Consider the following 24553-nt stretch of genomic DNA (forward strand, 5'->3'; position numbering starts at 1 on the left):
CATGAGAAAACAGTAATATGGACAAAATGGGTTTCCTTACTCCATCCACCATACAGTCGACGTGCACCAATCACTTCATCTACATCTTCTGCGTAAACTTCATGCGCAACCCCAAAAATAGCCCCCTTGAGAGGGGCTTTGCTTCGGAAATCCATACACAAAATATTCCAATCGCAAAGCATGCTACTTCTGTTCCGCGGACACGCAAAAAATCTGAATAAGATCACCTCTTGTGACTCTCACCCAAGCCACCTTACCCAACGCCTCCATGATACTCTTTGTGACTTCAAACATTTACCAATATCTGAATAAGAGAGCCTCATCGAAATTGCAACGTGGTTCTGTGAAAATGTAATTTAATCAAAAGCCACTGCCAGATTTCTAGATAGGGCTGCACTCAGAGTTTCTTGCCTTGGCAAATCGCGCTGTTAAGACACTGATGCCCTTTGCAACCTCGTACCTATGTGAACTCGGCCCTCACTAGCATGCAAACTAAATGCAGGCACAGACTGTGTGTGGAACATGATTTAAGACTGAGACTCTCTCCAATACAATCCAACATTGCAGAGTTATGAGCATCCTTTCAAACACACCCTTCTCATTAACATGTGGTGAGTAATTCACAATTTTTGATGAACAATACGGTTTTATATGTAAGATGGCTAAATAAAGAGAAAAATTATTGATTATTATTATATTATTTGTGCCCTGGTCCTATAAGAGCTCTTTGTCACTTCCCACCAGCCGGGATGTGACAAAAACTCACACATTCTTATTTTTAATAAATGTATCATATAGTGTGTGTGTTGCAGGCTTACAATGATGGCTAAAAACAACCTTTGAGAGTGCACTGACCCTGGTGCAGCTGGAGGTTGAATGATTGAAGGGGTACGGGACTATAAAAAGTTTAGGAACCACTGTATTAAGGTATCTATACTTTTACTGATGTATGACAATTGGGTACTTTTGACCCATTGATTCGACTACGCAGTATACCACCCCAGGCCATACTGGACCAAACACGTGGGACAGTACAAAGGTTTTCTCATTGGGCACACCTCCTCCCAGTCAGTTCCCGTTATGGCTCTTTCTGCCCTCCTCCTGAAATCGTCGCGCAATCCGATTGGTCCACCGCTGCAGCGTGAGGCCAAAAGTAACCCATCTTCGCATCACACCATTCGTTGCTGTCAAAAACGTCTCTTGTATGTAGTTGCGTTAGGTCATCATAGTGTGATTTTTGTTTGGAAATGCATGTTTGAACCAGAGTGAATAAATAATCACCCATCCTTTGGGATAAAATATCCAGGATTGCTTGTCGGTTTATTTCACACGGTGAGTATCTTAAGCTCATTACGAGTACACTGACTGTCTGTACAGTATAACGCTAAGTAGCTAGCTGCCTGTATATAACTACACCTTGCCTGCCATCGTGCTAGCTAGTCAGATGCCGGTCTGACTAGCTAGCTAGCTGCAAATGTCAGTAACGAACACGTTATTATATGATACGCAATTCACATCCACCAGAATTGTATTGCGACGAATGCGTTTTGATTTGATTATCGTAGTTAAACCATAACGCGACACAAAATTAGTAGTTACTAGCATGATTTGATGTAGCTACTGTAGCTAGCTAGCTAACGTTTGTTACTTTGCTCGACATAGGATTCCCACCCATAAGATTCACCAGTTTTGGGCCGGTGCGGGGGCTGACATTTATTTCCCCATCATTAGAATCAACATGGACTCGAAGGTAGACGTAACATAGTAAACGTAAATCCGGAATACTCTATTTAGTTTTCTATGTTTCGTTTAGTTCGTATGGTATGTATTAATATGTGGGTAATCATCCAATTCGTATGCTATGCTGTAAATGTCAGTTTGTGTCAAGAGTTCACCTCTTGAATGAATGATGGGAAACTCGGCTACTTTTCGATTCGCAAGTCAGAAAGTTGTCAGCTGAGCCATCTCTCTTTAGGATGAACGATATGCATCTTCTAGCGATCTATTGATGCATATCACGAAGTGAGCGATGACATAGAAACACTACTGGTTTGACAGTCTGCTGTCTGTCACGCTTCACTATACCTGGGTGTGTGTTGTGTACGCTGTGGATGCAGTCAAATTTCTTTACATGGATGGAGAGGGCATGATGTTCTTTCAATGTCTGTGAGTCCTGTATAATGTATTAACAATGAGTCCAAATCAACTTAGCCTATTGTTTTTTTGGCACATTCATTTATTTTCGTTTGCGTGTTTCATATGCAGCCACGAAATGCTGGTGCGTAGGCTTACTGTGATTTGATTTACGAACTGCAAACTTGACTAGTTTATAAATGGGCTCGAACTGACTAAATACAATCTCATATATCCTTGCCATTCATACATAATACAATGTAGTTATGTCTATGGTATCGTAACAGGACAAGTAAATTAAAGATCTTGTTAGTGTTTTTGATATGAAGTCCATCAGGACTTTCCAGACAGACGTTAAAGTGAGTGACTCGTCAGTAGCCTACCAAATCGCATTGGTAAGAGCCATTAAGAGCCATTAGACTCTCTAATTTGTAGCCTTTTTGGTGATTATCTCCAGATAAATTATGAAAACATTAGATGAAGATGAGTCCTCCTCACTGCAGGAACAAAAGGTATGTTAGTGGCGCAATAGCCTCACTCTGGTCCAAAATATGATAAAATAAAATGGATTGAATTGTTTTTAAAGCTAATGACACTTGTGGTATTTTCAGAGAGATTGATATAGGTCTACTGATTTAATCAAAGTGTTGACAATGGACTGCTGTTTTCAGTGTTCGAAGGCCCATGATTAACACCTGCTTCATTCTTCAGTCATACCTGTATTGCAGATAGCTGAGAATTCCTCTTAAAAGGAAGTTTAACGCCTGTGGAAGTCAGCAGAATCTTAAAATTATTTAATAAGAAATCTGTGGGTCAGTTGTTAAACAAGTACTTTTCTTGAATAAATGACATACAGCAGTTCACTTTTTGAAGTTCTTTCAATAATTTAACTGATGTTCAATCTTTTCTCAACATTTATGGACCCAGAACTTAATTGAGCATCTCTTGTTTATTTTAGAGACCAATTTTTCTGTTGGTGAAAAATCAGGTCCTATTAAAAACATACTTTATGTAAAGTTGTTGGTGCTATAGCTTGCAAAATAAACACATGTGACTTTTGGTGACAAAATACTGTTTGTTTCTAACATTATAACTGTTTTCCTCAAGAAATTAATCTGCTTCATGTTTTATTTCCTTGCCACGATACTTCAGAGTATTGTGATACTGGTATTGTGACAACACTGCAAGAGTGTTCAATAATTTCACTGTGTATTTAGGATGGAATCAAGCTAAAACACTGAAGTTGTCCGTGATGAGATTTGAACACGCAACTTCCTATCCACCCCGAACAATCGCCCTACTTTAGGTTTTGTCTTAAGTAAACTTATTTCTTATGTAACCATATCAAACGAAAGATATCATACTAATTTGAGTGTCCCGGATTTACATTTACTATGTTATGTCTTGTCTATGATACCAGGCTGTTAGAGCCCTGTTGTAAAACATAATGTATTATCATGCTGGGTAGCTATGTCTTTGATCAGTGCTGTTCACTCACCTTCACTTAAATTATGTCTGTGGTGCTGGGCTTGCTTTTCAGGTCCAGCAGCTTAAACTGCTGCTGATAAGGTGTGTCTGCCTTCTGGTTGCTCTGCTCATGCGCAGTTGCAGTTTCGAGAAATTATACCCCCTCAAAGACTAATATCAAGGCAGACCATGCCTCTCAAACCAGTCAACTAGCAGTAGTTGACTACGTGGTTTTGGATTGGAGTTTGTTGTAGCTATGAGATATATTACAGTAAGCACTTTATTTAAGAAGGATTGGGAGGTATTGCAATCTACCATTCTTTTTGCAATATGAATGCAGTGTCAGCATAATTGTTGTGCAACTCAACTCACTGAAGTCTGACTAACAGCAGCCCTTGACAGGATGACCCTGTCATCATGCTGTGGCCTGACTTGAGTACTCCGTCTTTCTCCTGCTTTATAAATACATGTGGTTTTGATTCCCCTCCTCTCCCTCCAGTGTTCACAGCCTGCCAGGGTGGTGACAGTCCAGCCATGGCACAGCAGGATGCGCCTGCCAATAAGGCTGCTGCCCCGAACCTGGCCGTGCTGCACTCCAATTTTATCATCGGCTCTGTGTCAGAGGAGAACTCTGAGGATGAGTTTTTGGGGAAGCCAGACCTGACGCTGGGCCTGGAGGAGAAGGAGCGCTCCATATCCCCCACCTCTAGCCTCAGTTCAGAGAACAGCAGCTACGAGATGGGCTTTGACAACATTGACGGACCCCACATGAGGTCAGAACCCGGGCTTTTCTTTCTTGTTTGTTTTACCTGAGTCTCTCTGTTTGGTTTGTATTGTGTATCCAGGCATGGCATCCACACAAGTGTTTAATCATAGCATGGTCTTTACGGCGGTTACCGTTATCTCAATAGATTATACAAGATGGTACTGCACTAGCTTTGATTGCAGCAACAATCTTTCCCCCAGTCATATGGGAGGAAGAAACCTCCAATACAGACCTGTCTCCATCAGATGAGTCTGGAGGGGAGTATTCTGAAATGGCAGCAGGAGGAGAACACTGGTTTCAGTTCAGTGCTAACCCCCTGGCTGGCTCCCTCTTCTCTGCTGTGTGTGTTTAAAAACGTGGCCAGGCCAGCTTCACACCCTGCCTGCCTGCTATAGAGGAGCTGTGTGTTCTGGGAGGACTGGCCTCCCTGCTGCTGCTGTCCTTCTGCCAGCAGCCTCAGCCCATAGCTCTCCCTGGAGCCTGGTTTCACCAGCTCTCCTTTGTATTCAGCGGCTCTTTTTACAGCTACTGGGACTAGGCTGTAGAGAATGGAAGTTGTGAATGAGTGTGGTATACATCAGACTTGATTTGTATGGTTAAGTGGCAAATATGGTGCTTGCAGGAAGAATATGGCTACATTTGTATATATAGTAAGCTTTGGCTGTTTTGTTTCTCACTGTTTTTCTTGTTGCAAACTGTTTTTTTGTGTAGGTTATTTGGTCTAGTGAGGTTAAGCTAGAGTATATGCCTGTCTCAGCCCTGGCTTGTTGGAATTGAAGCATTGTAATGGAGACTAGGGCTGTGACAGTCATGGAATTTTGGATGATGGTTATTGGTCAGCCAAATGATCGCTGTCACCGTTATAACCCTTTGAATAAAAACAATGATATATACACTTCTATATTACACATTTTCTTATCATCTGCGCCTGACTGCATGTGCTCCTGCTGCAGGGAGGGGCGTGTTGCCTAGGCAACCGAAAACTTGTCAACCACAACACCTTGCTTGTTTCAATAAGGAGCAACAAAGTTTCATCACGTTGTAGAGCAGAGATCATCAACTAGATTCAGCCGTGGGTGGACTTTTTTTCTTCTCTTGAGTGGATTGTTAGGGGGGCAGGAACATCGTTACAAATAATTTGTATACTGCAAATTGACCGCAAGAAGCCCAAATATATTAATGTATTTATTTATACATAGTATAGTATACAAATTATTTTGCAACAATGTTTCGGCCCCCCTGACAATCCACTAAAGAAAACAAATCGGCCTGTGGCTAAATCTAGTTGATCCCTGCTCTACAATGTGATGAAATATTATATTTGACTCAAACATATTCATTTCAAATCTTGCTTATGTTTGTGTACGGTCATATACACTGAGTGTACAAAACATTAGAACATGCTCTTTCTGTGACAGCTTTCACCTGGTCAGTCTATGATCCCTTATTGATGTCACTTGTTAAATCCACTTCGATCAGTGTAGATGAAGGGGAGGAGACAGGTTAAAGAATGATTTTTAAGCCTTGAGACAATCAAGGCATGGATTGTGTGTGTGTGTGTGCCATTCATAGGGTGAATGGGCAAGACAAAGATTTAAGTGCCTTTGAACAGGGTATGGTAGTAGGTGCCAGACACACTGGTTTGTGTCAATAACTGTAATGCTGCTGGTTTCTTTTTACGCTAAAGTTTCCTGTGTAAAATCACTGAATTTGGCCAGCAGGCCACCAGTTGGGGGACCCTTTTTTAGATTCCATGTTAAAGCAGAAACTGACTCAACCACACAAATGCCCGGCTGTCCAGTCTTCAGTCAGCTTTTTTAGAATATGTAAATGGTGTCATGGTTATTTTATTTTAATGCTGGTTTTCATCCATAATCATTGGTTACAGTTATACGGTGATTGTGCCAGCCCTAATAGAGACTGGTTAGAGTCAGGCCTACAGTCACTCTAGCAGTAAGGTTTTAGTGTTCTAGTGGTCCAATACCCTGAAGAAGTAAATATTCACACTGCTGTTCACCTGTCAGCTAGGCCTAACTCTTTCATACACCTCTGGCTACATGCCATAGCCATGGTTGGACAATAGCAGTGTACACACTCTTATATTAGCCTATTGGCAGTCATTTGGTGGGAGGATGGAAAGAAAACAATTAAAATGTACAGTGGGGGGGGGGGGGGGGGGGAGTATTTAGTCAGCCACCAATTGTGCAAGTTCTCCCACTTAAAACTATGACAGACAAAATGAGAAATCCAGAAAATCACATTGTAGGATTTAATGAATTTATTTGCAAATGATGGTGGAAAATAAGTATTTGGTCAATAACAAAAGTTTATCTCAATACTTTGTTATATACCCTTTGTTGGCAATGACAAACGTTTTCTGTAAGTCTTCACAAGGTTTTCACACACTGTTGCTGGTATTTTGGCCCATTCCTCCATGCAGATCTCCTCTAGAGCAGTGATGTTTTGGGGCTGTTGCTGGGCAACACAGACTTTCAACTCCCTCCAAAGATGTTCTATGGGGTTGAGATCTGGAGAATGGCTAGGCCACTCCAGGACCTTGAAATGCTTCTTACGAAGCTAATCCTTCGTTTCCCGGGCGGTGTGTTTGGGATCATTGTCATGCTGAAAGACCCAGCCACGTTTCATCTTCAATGCCCTTGCTGATGGAAGGAGGTTTTCATTCAAAATCTCACGATACATGGCCCCATTCATTCTTTCCTTTACACGGATCAGTCGTCCTGGTCCCTTTGCAGAAAAACAGCCCCAAAGCATGATGTTTCCACCCCCATGCTTCACAGTAGGTATGGTGTTCTTTTGATGCAACTCAGCATTCTTTGTCCTCCAAACACGACGAGTTGTGTTTTTACCAAAAAGTTGTAATATTTTGGTTTCATCTGACCATATGACATTCTCCCAATCTTCTTCTGGATCATCCAAATGCTCTCTAGCAAACTTCAGACGGGCCTGGACATGTACTGGCTTAAGCAGGGGGACACGTCTGGCACTGCAGGATTTGAGTCCCTGGCGGCGTAGTGTGTTACTGATGGTAGGCTTTGTTACTTTGGTCCCAGCTCTCTGCAGGTCATTCACTAGGTGTGGTTCAGGGATTTTTGCTCACCGTTCTTGTGATCATTTTAACCCCACGGGGTGAGATCTTGCGTGGAGCCCCAGATCGAGGGAGATTATCAGTGGTCTTGTATGTCTTCCATTTCCTAATAATTGCTCCCACAGTTGATTTCTTCAAACCAAGCTGCTTACCTATTGCAGATTCAGTCTTCCCAGCCTGGTGCAGGTCTACAATTTTGTTTCTGGTGTCCTTTGACAGCTCTTTGGTCTTGGCCATAGTGGAGTTTGTAGTGTGACTGTGTGAGTTTGTGGACAGGTGTCTTTTATACTGATAACAGGTGCCATTCATACAGGTAATGAGTGGAAGAGAGGAGCCTCTTAAAGAAGAAGTTACAGGTCTGTGAGAGACAGAAATCTTGCTTGTTTGTAGGTGACCAAATACTTATTTTCCACCATAATTTGCAAATTCATAAAAAATCCTACAATGTGATTTTTCTGGATTTTTTTTCTTCTAATTTTGTCTGTCATAGTTGAACTGTACCTATGATGAAAATTACAGGCCTCATCTTAAGTGGGAGAATTTACACAATTGGTGGCTGACTAAATACGTTTTTGCCCCACTGTATATCAGATATCAAGTTAGGTTTAACTAAACATGCCAAAGTATTTACCTACAGTCTATTTGATGTTGACTGAGCTTTCAGACTGTTATGGTGTGCCAGTTTGACAAAGGAGGCATGTTTTTTTTGTTTTTTAGTGATCAGTTGTAGTCTCACAGCTCTCCACAGCTGCCCTCATGTCTGGTTGGGCTTCAGGGGACAGGGGAGTATGTGATGAGGGAATGTGAGCGTTGATGGTGAAACTGGAATTACTGGACAGTGGGAGGGGAGACTCTTCTCCCCCACCCCTCTCTCATATAGGGCAAGGGGGAGCTCAGCTTATCGCTAACGGGAAGTGCCATTCTCTGGGGGGCTTCATTCAGAAGCCTCTGTCTGAATGTAGCATGCCTGCTGAGGAGAGCACAGATCTCCCCAATATCCTCATGATGCAACAGTGCAGTGTCAGGCCACAGCAGCCAGCCAAACGCAGACTGGGGGCGCTGCCACACCCTCCTGGGTGAATGGATGCCTGCTCCTCCTCCCCATCCTCCCACTGGCTCTCTCTGTGGGTGGAGCCTAGTTTATTTTTCCCTCAGTGGAAACGCAAGTGTGTGCAAAGCTGTCATCAAGGCAAAGGGTGGCTGCTTTGAAGAATCTCATATAAAATATAGATTTTTGATGTGTTTAACACTTTGGTTACTACATGATTCCATGTGTAATTTCATAATGTTGATGTCTTCACTGTTATTCTACAATGTAGAAAAACGTTGGACTGAGTAGGTGTGTCCAAACTTTTGATTGGTACTGTACATTTTTATGATAGATTGTGTTATGTTTATGCTGGGAAATGGTGAACCTCATCAACTGTACACTCTTAATGCGGAAATAATGTTAGTTGTTCACACAGACCAAGCATGTCTGGGCTGCACCTGGTCAAGCAGGGGCGAGACCGCCGTCGCATCGACCTGCAGAGAGATTTCACTGTGGCCTCCCCCGCCGAGTTCGTCACCCGCTTCGGAGGCAATAAGGTCATCGAGAAGGTAAGACCAGGGCTTCTTTAGCTTCTGTTGCCTAGTTTTACCACATTGACAGAGTATTTCAGAGACTAGTCCCCCACTCACATCTCTTCCTGTCTCAGGTCCTCATTGCCAACAATGGCATCGCGGCGGTTAAGTGCATGCGCTCCATCCGCCGCTGGGCTTACGAGATGTTCCGCAACGAGCGCGCCATCCGTTTTGTCGTCATGGTAACCCCCGAGGACCTGAAGGCCAATGCAGGTGTGCTTTACATTACGGAAGCATCACCACTAGTAACAGCAGAGTGACTAGTCTCTACCCATCCTCTCCTAACTCTGCTTAATAAACAGGCAGACCCTCGAGGCTCCCAGGGATGGACCAGAGCAGGCTGTCTGTTGGTTTTGTCCTGCAATGCACTGAACAGCCAAGCATGACCTAGTTCAGAAGAAAATGCTCTGTCTGGTGTAGAAAGGCAGTGCATTCTGAAAGTGCTGTCATGTGTAAATAGTTTGACACTGATGGTTTAGATGAGATGATATTGAGAGACAAAAGGTCAGATTAAATGTTGGACTGTTATACATGCTTTCTTATGTGCAGAGCGAAATGGTTTTCACTCCACTATCTTCTACAGAGTACATAAAGATGGCCGACCACTATGTGCCGGTGCCAGGAGGGACCAATAACAATAACTATGCCAACGTGGAGCTCATTCTGGACATTGCCAAGCGAATACCTGTGCAGGTACTGCTAGACATTCATTTATTTAGGCCTTGAGTAGACCTTCTTTTAAATAATGATTGAACTTTCTTGAAATCTGTATTTGAACTTGTTGTGTTTGTAATTCTTGTCTTGTGTCTCCAGGCTGTATGGGCTGGGTGGGGCCACGCCTCAGAGAATCCCAAACTCCCAGAGCTGCTCATGAAGAATGGCATTGCCTTCATGGGTAAGACTGTTTTCTACTGAGTCTAGATCTTTCTTCACACAGAGCCATGGATACTGCTTTTAGCCCCCCTGTCCTGTGCATGAGTTGGCCTGTAAGATGTGTTCTGCTCCCACTTCCAGGTCCTCCTAGCCAGGCCATGTGGGCACTAGGGGACAAGATCGCCTCATCCATCGTGGCTCAGACAGCTGGCATCCCTACCCTGCCATGGAGTGGCGCAGGTATGTCCGTGCACTGTTTAAAAAATATATTTTTTCATTAACCTTTTATTTAACCAGGCAAGTCAGTTAAGAATTAAGAACAAATTCTTATTTACAATGACTGCCTACCAAAAGGCCTGCGGGGACGGGGGTCCGGGATTAAAAATCAATAATAAATACAATATAAATATAGGACAAAACACACATCACAACAAGAGACAACACAACACTACATAAAGAGAGACCTAAGACAACATAGCAAGGCAGCAACACATGACAACACAGCATGGTATCAACATAACAACAACATGGTAGCAGCATAAAACATGTTACAAACATTATTGGGCATAGACAACAGCACAAAGGGCAAGAAGGTAGAGACAACATTACACAAAGCAGCCATAACTGTCAGTAATGTCCATGATTGAGTCTTTGAATGAAGAGATTGAGATAAAACTGTAGAGTTTGAGTGTTTGTTATAGCTCCTCCCAGTCGCTAGCTGCAGCGAACTGAAAAGAGGAGCGACCCAGGGATGTGTGTGCTTTGGGGACCTTTAACACAATGTGACTGGCAGAACGGGTGTTGGGTGTGGAGGATGAGGGCTGCAGTAGATATCTCAGATAGGGGGGAGTGAGGCCTAAGAGGTTTTTATAAATAAGCATGAATATTTCTGATGTCTTAAGTAAGTGGGTTGTCAGACGGCTCCCATAGTGTGTGTGTGTGTGTTAAACTTGGACGGTATACCGGGGTATTTTGAAATGCACACAGTGCATATATTTTTGTTGAATAATTATTTTCACAAAAATCTAATTGAGCCAGTCACATGGTGATTGTCTCAAAGAGCACACATAGCAAACAGAAGTTTTGTGATGTGATGAACCAGTGTGAGAAAGGTGATCAAGTTATACTTGAAATTCACTAGCTACTAATGTTTGGCAGCTGAATATCTTAAGTTAACTATCTAAGATGTTCCAAATAAATGTTTTCCAGCTCAGGGCTTCAGCTATGCATTTGGTTTGCTAACTTGCTAGCTATATGTGGCTAACTTGCAAGATCAACCTTCTTGTTTACAGCAGAGACAGTCAATCCCCTCCTGGATGAAGTGCGAGTAGCCCCTTGAGTTAGTTGTATAACTTCATGAGCTGGGTTTTCTGTGCTTGCAATTAGTTTATGTTCGCTTGCATTTGTTAGCATTTAGCTAGCGTCCGCTATGGGAATTCGCTAGTACTTTGTTTGCATTTGTGAGAGGTGAAAGAAATAGAGCCCCTTGTGTGCGCTGCCGGTAATACCAAACACACTGGTATGGTACAGGAATGGTATGGAAATCTGGATACTGCCCAACCCATGTGTGTGTCTCAGGACTCACAGTGGATTGGACAGAGAGTGACCAGAAGAAGAGGATCATCAACGTTCCCCCTGATCTGTATGAGCTGGGCTGCATCCATGATGTGGAGGCAGGACTGAAGGCTGCGGAGGTGGTGGGCTACCCCGTGATGGTGAAGGCTTCCGAGGGAGGTGGAGGAAAGGGCATCCGCAAAGTCAACTGTGCTGATGACTTCCCCAACCTCTTCAGACAGGTGAGAAGTACAGTCTAAATCCAGTATCACTAGAAGGTTAAGAGCTGAAATACATGATCAGTATGTGTATAATTATCTAAAGTACGTGATCAGTATGATTATGATGCCTTCTCTCCTTGGCTCCTCAGGTCCAGACTGAGGTTCCAGGCTCACCCATCTTTGTGATGCAGCTGGCCAAACACGCTCGTCACCTGGAGGTCCAGCTCCTGGCTGACCAGTACGGCAACGCCATCTCCCTGTTCGGCAGGGACTGCTCCGTACAGCGGCGACACCAGAAGATCATAGAAGAGGCTCCCGCCACCATCTCCACCTCAGCCGTTTTTGAGGACATGGAGAGGGTATGGCACAATTTGTGCTATTGAATGGGAAGAGCTATTCCAATATGTTTCATTTGAGAGAGACTATGACCAGAGGGACTTGTTGACCTGTGGTTAAGTTGCCGGGTTGTGACTGAGTGTCTATTCCTCACTCCTCAGTGTGCAGTGAAGCTGGCTAAGATGGTGGGCTACGTCAGTGCTGGCACAGTGGAGTATCTCTACAGCCAAGATGGCAGCTTCTACTTCCTAGAACTCAACCCTCGTCTGCAGGTGGAACACCCCTGTACTGAGATGGTGGCCGACGTCAACCTGCCTGCTGCACAGCTACAGGTCTGTGTCTTTTTGGTTTTACTATCCTTATCTGTACCAGAAGTCTTCACAAAGATGGTAATACAAGGACAGTTTGGGTATTTTAGGCTTAGGTGTTAGGTTTAGGGTTAGGGAAGCTAGGATTGTGAATGGGAATCAATTGTTTGGTCCCTACAAGGATAGTAAAAGAAATGCGTGTGTGATGTCCTGCCCTGCTCATGTTCAGTCTGTTGTACGTCTCTGTTGATGACACACTTCACTGTTCTCAAAGGTGTTTTATCCCAGGCCTCTGTCTCCATGGTAACTGGCTAGATTAGAGCGAGCTAAACTAAGCTACTCCGCAGCATCTAGACAGAGCTGTTGCTGAAGAAGGCAGATGTCTGTCTGTGCTGTGGTGGAGGGATCTGCTGTCTGTCAACCTCTCTGCAGGATAGACACGATCTAATCTCACTAGGCAGGAAGGTACAGACCACAATGGGATACAACAGTGCTTTGACTCCTGAGTTACACAAAAGTCCAGGCAGGAAGAGTCCATAGGAGAAAGTTCATAACCGTGTTCTAAGTGAGAGAAAAATATCTGTTTCATTCAAGATACAATGTTCCTCTTGTCAGCCAAATAAAACCCTAGCTACCATTTAGGAAATAAAAGGGACATTTTCCTTTGATAAAATTGTTAATAATGATCATGTCATTTCTAAACATTGGACTTTTCAATTAGTTTGACAGAATATTCTTAGTTCTACAGACTATAATGGTCTTCCTCCTCAGATTGCCATGGGGATCCCCCTGCACCGTATTAAGGACATCAGAATGATGTATGGGGTCCAGCCCTGGGGAGACTCTATGATTGACTTTGAGGGTCTGTCCACGGCCCCCTCCCCACGTGGGCATGTCATCGCTGCCCGCATCACCAGTGAGAACCCGGATGAGGGTTTCAAGCCGAGCTCGGGCACGGTGCAGGAGCTGAACTTCCGCAGTAACAAGAATGTGTGGGGATACTTCAGTGTGGCCGCGGCCGGAGGCCTGCATGAGTTTGCAGACTCCCAGTTTGGCCACTGCTTCTCCTGGGGTGAGAACCGAGAGGAGGCCATCTCGTGAGTACACACGCGTGCGCACACACACACACACACACACTAGAAATACTCATGTAAAGTTTGTTGTGTTGTCAGTAACACCCAATGATGTATGGTAACACCTCTCCTGTGTGTGTAGTAACATGGTGGTGGCACTGAAGGAGCTGTCTATCAGAGGAGACTTTAGGACCACAGTGGAGTACCTCATCAAGCTTCTGGAGACTGAGAGCTTCCAGCACAACACCATTGACACAGGCTGGCTGGACAGGCTCATCTCAGAGAAGATGCAGGCAGAGCGTCCTGACACCATGCTGGGCATAGTGAGCGGGGCTCTCCATGTGGCTGACGTCAACCTGAGGAACAGTGTCTCCAACTTCCTGCACTCTCTAGAAAGGTCAACACTATTTTAAGCATACAAGAATGTTACAACTTTAGTCCAGAGAGAAGCTGCAGTGCTCCGGTCACTTTGGGATTGCTATTGATTGTGACCCTACACATCTCTACACACACACACACACACACACACACACACACACACACACACACACACACACCATATCTCTCCCTCCTCTCTCCCCCTCTGCAGAGGCCAGGTGCTGCCCGCACACACCCTTCTCAACACCGTGGATGTGGAGTTGATCTATGAGGGTACTAAGTATTGTCTGAAGGTCACGCGTCAGTCCCCCAACTCCTATGTGGTCATCATGAACAGCACCGCTGCCGAGGTGGACGTCCATCGCCTCAGCGACGGGGGCCTGTTGCTCTCCTACGACGGCAGCAGCTACACCACCTACATGAAGGAGGAGGTGGACCGGTAGGCTGGATGGAAAGAATGAATAAATGCGTTATTTTATTAAAAGGAATATTGAAGCGTTTGCTTGGTTGATTTTAGAATTGGGCAATAGACTGAAAGAGAATTTCTCCCAGGTACCGCATCACCATTGGGAACAAGACGTGTGTGTTTGAGAAGGAGAACGACCCGTCCCTGCTTCGCTCGCCCTCAGCAGGGAAACTCATCCAGTACACCGTGGAGGACGGGGGGCACGTGTTCTCTGGCCAGTGTTACGCTGAGATAGAGGTGTGTGTGTGTGACATATGGTTGAGGTTTGGTTATATAGGCGAGATGTGGTTTGGCCATGGTCACACACTCCATTAGCAGAGTGAACAGGCATGTAAACCGTGTGTTTGTGTCTGTCTCAGGTGATGAAGATGGTGATGACTCTGACGGCGCTGGTATCCGGCTGTATCCACTATGTGAAGAGACCCGGTGCCGTGCTGGAGCCTGGCTGCGTCATCGCCAAGCTGCAGTTGGATGATCCTGGCAGGGTACAACAGGTCAGTGTGGCAGGGCATGTCTGACACTGGGGGGATTTAGAAATGTTTGACTAAATATGCTCCTTTTGTATTTTGTACCTGAAATATGGATAAGGTGTACAGAACGTTCCATGTGAGACTTTAGAAGTATTTTGTAAAGTGCGTGTCTCTCAGGCGGAGCTGCACCACGGGGCCCTGCCCGTCATCCAGGCGGCGGCGTTGAGAGGAGAGAAGCTCCACAGGGTCTTCCACAGCACCCTGGACCACCTGGTGCACATCATGAGTGGCTTCTGCCTGCCTGAACCATTTTTCAGTGGAAAGGTAAGTTGTGCACTACTACTGTACACACACAGACACACACTAGTATACGCCCAAAGATGTAAAAACAAAAGACGCCAATATTCTGTGTTCATACATGAATCTGTTTAAATTGGTAATATTGTGTGTTTCCCCAGCTAAAGGAATGGGTGGAAAGGCTGATGAAGACTTTTCGGGACCCCTCCCTGCCACTGTTGGAGCTGCAGGACATTATGACCAGTGTGTCAGGCCGGATCCCCCTCGCTGTAGAGAAATGCATCAAGAAGGAGATGGCCCAGTACGCCAGCAACATTACCTCTGTGCTCTGCCAGTTCCCCAGTCAGCAGGTACACACATACACACGTTCTGTTATTCAGGCTGGTTATTACATTCTTTATGATTATATGGAGAGTGCATTGGGAATACACCAGACTGATTGTACATCTTCTTTGGTCCAGATTGCCAACATCCTGGACAGTCATGCTGCCACTCTGAACAGGAAGTCGGAGAGAGAGGTGTTCTTCATGAACACTCAGAGCATTGTACAGCTGGTGCAGAAGTGAGTCCTGCTCTCAGCTTCAGGGATTTAAATTGTTGATGATAAATACACATACTGTGTTCACACTGATTGTCTCTGTGCCAGACCATGTCCATGTTGTCTCTGTGTCCAGGTACCGCAGTGGCATCCGTGGTCACATGAAGGCTGTGGTGATGGACCTGCTCAGACAGTACCTCAAAGTAGAGGTCCAGTTCCAGCATGGTGAGGAACATTACACTCTACTGCAAGAATCTGCAGGTTGTTAAACAATGGGTATCCTGGGTTGGTATAGGGGGGAAAGGAAAGGATGAGCCTTTGTTTTTTTTTAGTCCTGTTGGTCTTTGATTTATAAATACGATTCAAAGGTCTTCTCTCAGGACTGCAGTTGCTCTATTTGTCCATGTGAGGGCACTGTTGGACAACACACATTTCAGTTGCGCCTTACTTTGAGCTCCGGTTTATTTTAATTTTCCTCTGAATCCTGTGTGTGTGTGTGTGTGTGTGTGTGTGTGTGTGTGATTCCAGGACACTACGAGAAGTGTGTGTTCACACTGCGTGAGGAGAACAAGAGCGACATGGCCAACGTGTTAAACTACATCTTCTCGCACGCCCAGGTCACCAAGAAGAACCTCCTGGTCACCATGCTTATTGTAAGTCCTTCCCTCCTTTAGAAATACATTGGTCATGATTAATTCCTAAGTGTTTGTGTGACACAGTTGACTGTGTGTGTTTTCCTCTTTGTCTAAGACCAGAGTTTGTGTGTGTGTTGTAGGACCAGCTGTGTGGTCGTGACCCCACCCTGACTGACGAGCTGATGGCCATTTTGACAGAGCTCACCCAGCTCAGCAAGACAACCAACGCCAAGGTGGCACTGCGCGCCCGCCAGGTCAGCACTCGTCACTTCCTGTCTCTCTGAAGGGTCTCTTCCTGTTATTGTGATTGACCAGGGTATGAGTTGTCATCTTCTCACTCCCCTCTGTCCACTCCTCAGGTGCTGATCGCCTCCCACCTCCCGTCCTACGAGCTCCGCCACAACCAGGTGGAGTCCATCTTCCTCTCTGCCATCGACATGTATGGACACCAGTTCTGCATCGAGAACCTGCAGGTAGGGACCATGGCCGTTGACTTTTTATTGGCATTGCTGAAGGCAGTATATTGAGGATCTTTGTTACTTTTTCACAGCCTTTTCAAGATTCTGAATTCTCTCTCGTTCTTTGTAGAAACTGATCTTGTCTGAGACGTCCATCTTTGATGTGCTGCCCAACTTCTTCTACCACAGTAACCAGGTGGTCCGGATGGCTGCCCTGGAGGTGAGAGGAAGCAGATCGTGGTTTTTGGATTCAAAGCCACCGTAGCTGGTTGCCCAGAGAATTTAACCGTATTTGCCGATGAACTAAGAGGGCCATTTCAGGGGATTAAAGGAGACAATCCTCCACTGTAGCCAGATCTCTACTGTGTTAACTCTCGTGTCTGTGTTCCCCACCCCAGGTGTACGTACGTAGAGCCTACATCGCCTATGAGCTCAACAGCGTCCAGCACAGACAGCTGAAGGACAACACCTGCATTGTAGAGTTCCAGTTCATGCTGCCTACTTCCCACCCCAACCGGTACGTACACACACACACACACACACACAGGAGATGGTTCTATATGGGAGGTGGTTCTACGGTGCTTTCGGAAAGTATTCAGATCCCTTCACTTTTTTGCATTAGACTTTTTCTAAAATTGATTAAGTGAACTGTTTACCTCATCAATCTACTACACACAATACCCCATAATGACAAAGCGAAAACAGGTTTTTAGACTTTTGCAGATTTATTAAAAACAGAAACCTTATTTACATAAGTATTCCTACACTTTGCTATGATATTTGAAATTAAGCTCAGGTATATCCTGTTTCCATTGACCATCCTTGATGTTTCTACAACTTGATTGGAGTTCACCTGTGGTAAATTCAATTGATTGGACATTGATTAGATTTGGAAAGGCACAGGCCTGAATGCCAAGCGTCAAGTCTGGAGGAAACCTATGGTGAAGAATGGTGGTGGCAGCATCGTGCTGTGGGGATGTTTTTTGGCAGGGACTGGGAGGCATGATCGAGGGAAAGATAAACAGAACAAAGTACTTGGTGAAAACCTGCTCCAGAGCTCTCCGGACCTCAGGCTGGGGTGAAGGTTCACCTTCACCTTCCAAAAGAACCCTAAGCACACAGCCAAGAAAACACAGGAGTGGCTTTGGGACAAGTCTCTGAATGTCCTAATTAAGTGGCCCGGACTTGAATCCAATCGAACATCCCTGTAGAGACCTGAAAATATCTGTGCAGCAACGCTCCCAATTCAACCTGAGAGGATCTGCAGAGAAGAATGGGAGAAACTCTTCAAATACAGGTGTGCCAAGCTTGTAGCACAATACCCAAGAAGACTTGAGGCTGTAATTACTGCCAAAGGTGCTTCAACAAAGTACTGAATAAATGGTCTGAATACTTATGTAAATGTGATATTTCAGTTTTTGTTGTTTTTATAAATCTGCAAAAATGTCTAAACCTTTTTTTGCTTTGTTATTGTGTGATTGATGTAAGAAAACAATTTAAATCATTTAGAATAAGGGTGTAACGTAACAAAATGTGAAAATAGTGAAAGGGTCTGAATACTTTCCTAATGCCCTTTATATGGGAGGTGGTTCTACATGGGAGATGAGCACTAACAGAGACCAGAGTTTTCAGGAGAGTACTGTCTTTCACCATCTCCAGAAGGGTCCTGTTCTCATCCATGGTGCCATGCTTCTTTTACCCACATTCCACTGTGTTCAACCCCTGAAAAACACTCCTCATGTGCAAAAGCAGGTGTTCTGTGAGAGCTCAAATACTTTCTCTGGTTTACAAAAAAATGTGTGAGTGGAAACTAACTATTCTCCTGTCAGCATAAGAGTCCACTTTTGTCGATCTGTCCACTGGATGACTACAAGATTAACGTATTCTGAAGATCTGTCTCATCTGTTTCAGTAACACACAACCAGAGAGTGACTCAGAACTTGTACTGTACATGTTCAGCGTTTGTGTCGACTGCCCGTTACTGATCCCAGATACATAGATGTTCTGTGTGTAATGTTGTGGATGATCATGTCTTTGCTTCTTGCTGTTGTGCCCATGTACAATTTTTGATATGGCTGATAAATAACTGTGATCCAGTGTGTTGACCCCCTCAGACATGAGGGGTCGTCTCCCATTGACTGCTATGCTCAGATTGTTGCAGGCACCTGCTTTAACCTATTTTAATGTTTAACCCAGTTGCATTAACCAACCATGATTGGCTTCCTCATTGGAACTAAGCTAGCTGCGTGCATGTCTCCCACCTCGGGAATGAACCAATACCCTGACCAAAGAATAGGCTTCTAGGGAGGTTTAGGACTCTTGTTGCATTTCTGGAGGATCAATCCTAGAGTGCAATGTGTATGTTTATGAGACAATACATTTGTTGTAATGATCCTTAGTCTGACACCACTGAGCATCCAGCCCATGTGCTGCCTGCCATTTGTAATACATTGTTAGTTCATGAAGCCCTTGAAGTCAACCATAAGGCCTATGTCATGTGTTACTCCTGACAACCTAACAATGTTCAAAATGTACCATATGAGACGCCAACCATATCCATAATACGTAGTCTCACACTTGTATGATTCACACACACACTTCTCTGAGCCCTGACTGCTTCCTTAAACTGATGCCTGCCTAACTAACCAATCGGTGTTGTTTGATTGCAGAGGGAACATCCCAACTCTAAACAGGTATAGTACACATTCTTCTTATTGCAACCAATATGTAGACTTCAGTGGAGGCTGTTGGGAGGAGCTCTAGGAGGACGGGCTCGTTGGAATGGGTGGAACGGTGTCAAACATATGGAAACCACGTTTGACTCCGTTCCATTTAATATATTCCAGCCATTACAATGAGCCTGTCCTCCTATAGCGCCTCCCACCAGCCTCCTCTGGTAGACCTGAGACGCTCTAGACTAGAAAGCAGCATGGTCAACAATCTGCAGAGAAACGTTACTGAAAGCCTTAATGCCTGCAACATTTAGAATGTAATCGAATTGTAATTCTACCATTTACACTTAACAAAAATTTAAACGCAACATGTAAAGTGTTCTTTTTTTTTTTTTTAATGAGCTGTAATTAAAGAACACAGAAATGTTCCATATCCACATAAAAGCTTATTTTTCTCATTGTGTGCACAAATTTGTTTACATCCCTGTATGAACTAACTCAGTAAAATATTTTAAATTGTTGCGTATATATTTCTGTTCAGTGTGGGTGTAGATTATATATAGATGGATTGCATCTTGTGGCAAGACAAGATAACGTTGGACGTTATTGAAATGTTTGGCTATACTGCTTGTTCTGTAAAGTGTTACAAGTTATTCCAAAAATGAATCCGATTTTTACAATTGGAGCTGAATATGTTTGATCACGGATCATTTACTAAATCAATGGTAACAGCATGGCATGATGCAGCATACTGAGATTCTGTCGTTCTGTGGGTGTATTGTCGGTGTATGTACGCTACATTGTGTGTATGCAAATCATGGATCTTGTGCCGTTTTCCGGTGAGAAATGGGGACTCAAAAGATGTTGACTACATGTACATTAACTTTGTAATATTCTGGGGCAAAATGTTATCAAATAGTGCTCTGTGTGAGATCGGATGTCCTGTTTTGCTTTGTTAGCTGTGTTCTGAATGTGCTGCCTGCTACTGTCCTCTCAGGAGACTGTCTGCCCTGCCTCTTCTACTTAAGCCTGTGTCTGTGGACAGTAAAATACAGGACACTAAAGCACAGGATGATAAAAGAAAGGATGACTCTAAAACGGAGGAGAATAAACCTCCAGATATGGATGACTCTGTGGACAGGTTGGGCCCTATAGCAGCCTCTAGGCTATATATCATTCTGTGGGCTAACAGACTTCTGGGCTTAACCTCTCTAAAAGGGGACTTGGCCTCTGTGTGGAGGGGAGAGGAGGACCTCTGAATACTAAAAACACCTGGGGGAACTTTTGGGTCTTCTATGTTTGGCTGAGGGGATAATCTACAATGCTTCCATGTCCACTAACATTATACAGATGTGCTCCTCCACATAATCTACAGTACCACTTAGCGTTTGAACACTGCTGCTGGGCTGCTCCATGAGTATTACATCCAGATCTATAAGAGGCACATTTAGTCCTTATATTCCGATCGTCATTCACTGATCTCTGTGAGAACATGGTGCTATATTACTGTTGGTTTGGAAGTGAATGAGGAGTCAATGTTCCTTCTGTCCCAGCAGCTTATCACAGAGATGGTAAATACTGGTGTGTGATAGAAGTGGCTGGTGGGGGGCTCTTAAAGGTGACTCTCCTTTGGGCCAGAAATGGACTCTGTCCTACTCTGGGCGGGTGAGTGAATGTGTTTGCTGCAGGACCCCTGTCTAATGGCTGTCTGTATTGTGATCCCAGGATGTCGTTCTCATCCAACCTGAACCACTACGGCATGGTGCACATGGGCAGCGTGAGTGACGTCCTCCTGGACACATCTTTCACCCCACCTTGCCAGCGCATGGGAGCCATGGTCTCCTTCCGCTCCTTCCAGGAGTTCACCAGGTGAGGGCTCTTTTGACCTTTTCAAAATCATTACATTATAACTTTATTATTATCCCACATTGGGAAATGGCATTATTGAATTAGAGCTGTAATACTTAGATTTTACCTTAAGTGTCTGTTTGTGTGGTGTCTAACCATGGTCCTTTCCACTCCCTCAGGGACATTAAAGACGTGATGAGCTGTTTCTCTGACTCTCCTCCTCACAGCCCCACCTTCCCAGAGGGAGGGAACCCTGTGCTCTATGGAGAGGAGGACACCAAGGTCAGAACATTCTGCTAGTACTGATTCTGAGGTGTATTGCAACACTCGAGTATTGTGACTGACAGCCCTTTGTTCACTGCTACAAAGTAGAATGACCTTGCTTTTCTTCACATAGTTGCAATATTCACGACTGAAATGATTGGCACCCTTGATAAAGATGTGCAACAAAGACTGTTAAATAAATAATATAAATACTGAGCTATGTTGGATGCAATATATTTTAAAGAGATTAATACAATTGCTCAGAGAAAGAGTTTGTAGAACAAGTAATATTTTATCTTCTCAAAGGTAGCGGTCAAAATGATTGGCACCTCCTGTTTTCAGTACCTGTGGTTTGAATTAAAGGGGGGAAAGAGGGGTGCATAATGAGTTGTCCAAGTGAATGTATTCAACTGAAATGTGTTTTCCGCATTTAACCCAACCATTGATTGCGTGCCACTTCATTGACAGTGTCATCAGCTGACGGATTGCTGTAACGTATATGTGGTTAGCTGATACATAAAATACCTATCCAGGCTTTGTAAATCTGGCAGGTGTCCGCAACACCCAGGCAGAGGAACGCGCCCAATATCAAGGGTGCCAATAATTTTGGTTGTGACTACTTTCTCTTTGAATTGTATGACTGAGGTTTGCCTGCATGTGTTTGTGTCCCAGAGTATCCAAGATGAGCCCGTTCACATCCTCAACGTGGCCATTAAGACTGACAGTGACATCGACGATGACGGCCTGGCCGCCATGTTCCGGGAGTTCACCCAGTCAGAGGTCAGATGAGCCTTTCAGGAAATACAACTGGACACATTGGCATTTTAGTCATTTAGCAGACACACTTATCCGGGGTGACTTACAGGAGCAATTGGGGTTAAGTGCCTTGCTCAACGGCACATCAACAAAAATAATTGCCTGGTCTGCTCGGTGACTCAAACCAGCAACTTTTTGGTTACTGGCCCAACGCTCTTAACCGCTATGCTACCTCCCTCCCAGTTGCTCATACTTTGTCTTCCTCTGTCTTCGTTCCCCAGAAATCCCTGCTGTTTGAACATGGCATCCGCAGGCTGACCTTCCTGGTAGCTCAGAAGGTGAGGACTAAGATTCCCACTCTCCCCTACTCTACCCTCGGTTTTCTAAGCAACTCTCTGCCAGTCACCATCAACTATCTTATCTTAATCTCAGTGATACTGGTTGAATCTCCAGACATTCCAGACACCATGAGAGTCACTTTTCATTTGGAATGGCCTATAATTTGACTAATTTCTATCTCAAATTTGGCTGTTTTGTTTGCTTGCCATATTTTCCCTCTGTATCCATGTCTTGCCTTTGCTGTGGTGTTTGTGCTGACAGGATTTCAGGAAGGCAGTCAACTATGAGGTGGACCAGAGGTTTCATGTGAGTAGCCTGGGAGGATGTGGATGATGACTGTGGAACAGTACAGTTTGTCTTCCTGTATTTTCAACTCTTTCCTTTAAGCACTCAAAGTAGCTTTTAGATTCTGGGATAAAATGAAAGCGTTTGAGAATAAAGACATTTGGGTAAATGCCAGGTTCCCTTCTCTCTCTCCCCGCATCGTGACTTCAGCCCTTTGACTCTGTCGTCACTAGTTAAAACAACCACAAAGTCATCATAATGGCTAAACCCTGCTCATTTATACATTTTATTTTCTTAAAATCTGATTGTAAACCTAACCTTAACCTTATGCCTAACCTTAAATGAAGACCAAAAAGCCAATTTGGACTGTCGCTGTGGAATCCGACTTTGTGGCTGTGTTATCTACTGTGTCGGCGTGGCCGCCCTCGTTATGTGGGTCGGCGTGGCCGCCCTCGTTATGTGGGTCGGCGTGGCCGCCCTCGTTATGTGGGTCGGCGTGGCCGCCCTCGTTATGTGGGCCGGCGTGGCCGCCCTCGTTATGTGGGCCGGCGTGGCCGCCCTCGTTATGTGGGCCGGCGTGGCCGCCCTCGTTATGTGGGCCGGCGTGGCCGCCCTCGTTATGTGGGCCGGCGTCTCGTATCCTCCGAATATTTTTATTTATTTTGACTAGGCAACTAGTCAGTTAAGAACAAATTCTTATTTACGACAACCTACACCAGCAAAACCCGGACGACGCTGGGCCAATTGTGCGCCGCCCTATGGGACTCCCAATGACAACTGGTTGTGATACAGCTTGGATTCGAACCAGGGTGTCTGTAGTGAAGCCTCTAGCACTGAGATGAAGTGCCTTAGACCACTGCGCCACTCGGGAGCCCGAGTAGCCAACCCTCCTCACAGACTACACTGACCAGTGTATTCACGCATATTAAATAGTGTATTCTCTGTTATAGAGAGAATAGGGGATGTGATGTACTAACACCATTGTGTTGACAGCTCTCTTGTGATCATGTACACATCCAGTTGATGAGTGTTTGCAATTAGGCCAGTATTGTTTGTCCAAGTGGGGTACGATCATCAAAGACAAACCTGCCAACCAGGCATCTAGCTTGAGCATTCAGAAATAAAAAGCACTCCCTGTTGGAAAGATAATGTTTTATTCATTGGTTCAGATGTGACTGCTGCCTGTTGCAGTCTGTCATTATGTAAAAAGGCAGTTTTGGGAAAATACACTGTAATTTCACCCTCGGACACCAGGCCAAATAGGAGGAGATCAGGGCTGTTGAATGTTAAACAGGCTGTTGCTGATCAGACTGATGCCATAGTGTTCCTCTTCAAGCTCACAGCAATTCACATGATAGCGCTCATCACAGCTTATTGAGGGAGAAATGTAGACCCTTAGAAGGAAATGTAGCCGCTTAGTCTTGTTAGAATGTCGCTGTCATTTTCACCTGCAGTCATTGGGTTCTCTAGATGTCATGTCTTTTTAGTCTAGATGGTTCTGTAACTTTAGGTTATTTTCACACTTGCTCCCTTTCAGACAACATTTTTTAACCCAGTGCGGTAGACTTAATGTTTTGGTTGAGTGTACAATCCAAAGGAACTCCAACGCCTCAAAAGAGCCCCCATAGCGAACAGAACTGAGAGTGAGGGGTTTTTCACATAGTCCTCTTTAAAGTGATATCTGGGG

The 24553-nt window shown here is 44.6% G+C and overlaps 1 protein-coding gene across 7 annotated transcripts in view; it reads left to right on the forward strand.

The window, feature by feature from the left end:
• The first annotated feature begins 1194 nt into the window (after nucleotides 1-1194).
• Nucleotides 1195-24553, forward strand: part of acaca (acetyl-CoA carboxylase alpha) — a 48962-nt gene continuing 25603 nt past the window's right edge. Inside the window, exons 1-31 of one of the 7 annotated variants that reach the window (XM_036937248.1) lie at nucleotides 1195-1332; nucleotides 4100-4373; nucleotides 8927-9071; nucleotides 9170-9308; nucleotides 9679-9788; nucleotides 9909-9990; nucleotides 10110-10208; nucleotides 11547-11764; nucleotides 11893-12102; nucleotides 12241-12411; nucleotides 13159-13484; nucleotides 13603-13857; nucleotides 14050-14277; nucleotides 14391-14541; nucleotides 14664-14798; nucleotides 14952-15098; nucleotides 15233-15421; nucleotides 15533-15633; nucleotides 15746-15834; nucleotides 16138-16262; nucleotides 16385-16498; nucleotides 16604-16717; nucleotides 16833-16922; nucleotides 17101-17219; nucleotides 19372-19395; nucleotides 20372-20515; nucleotides 21100-21243; nucleotides 21402-21504; nucleotides 22159-22266; nucleotides 22524-22580; nucleotides 22843-22887. In XM_036937248.1, the coding sequence (XP_036793143.1) occupies nucleotides 4135-4373; nucleotides 8927-9071; nucleotides 9170-9308; nucleotides 9679-9788; nucleotides 9909-9990; nucleotides 10110-10208; nucleotides 11547-11764; nucleotides 11893-12102; nucleotides 12241-12411; nucleotides 13159-13484; nucleotides 13603-13857; nucleotides 14050-14277; nucleotides 14391-14541; nucleotides 14664-14798; nucleotides 14952-15098; nucleotides 15233-15421; nucleotides 15533-15633; nucleotides 15746-15834; nucleotides 16138-16262; nucleotides 16385-16498; nucleotides 16604-16717; nucleotides 16833-16922; nucleotides 17101-17219; nucleotides 19372-19395; nucleotides 20372-20515; nucleotides 21100-21243; nucleotides 21402-21504; nucleotides 22159-22266; nucleotides 22524-22580; nucleotides 22843-22887 (4221 nt within the window). In that variant the 5' untranslated portion in view covers nucleotides 1195-1332; nucleotides 4100-4134. The remainder of the gene's footprint in view (nucleotides 1333-4099; nucleotides 4374-8926; nucleotides 9072-9169; nucleotides 9309-9678; nucleotides 9789-9908; nucleotides 9991-10109; nucleotides 10209-11546; nucleotides 11765-11892; nucleotides 12103-12240; nucleotides 12412-13158; nucleotides 13485-13602; nucleotides 13858-14049; nucleotides 14278-14390; nucleotides 14542-14663; nucleotides 14799-14951; nucleotides 15099-15232; nucleotides 15422-15532; nucleotides 15634-15745; nucleotides 15835-16137; nucleotides 16263-16384; nucleotides 16499-16603; nucleotides 16718-16832; nucleotides 16923-17100; nucleotides 17220-19371; nucleotides 19396-20371; nucleotides 20516-21099; nucleotides 21244-21401; nucleotides 21505-22158; nucleotides 22267-22523; nucleotides 22581-22842; nucleotides 22888-24553) is intronic. The other 6 variants (XM_036937249.1, XM_036937250.1, XM_021623125.2 and 3 more) reach the window with 6 other exon arrangements.

The sequence above is a fragment of the Oncorhynchus mykiss genome, chromosome 12, assembly GCF_013265735.2.
Source record: "Oncorhynchus mykiss isolate Arlee chromosome 12, USDA_OmykA_1.1, whole genome shotgun sequence".
NCBI classification, from domain to species: Eukaryota; Metazoa; Chordata; class Actinopteri; order Salmoniformes; family Salmonidae; genus Oncorhynchus; species Oncorhynchus mykiss.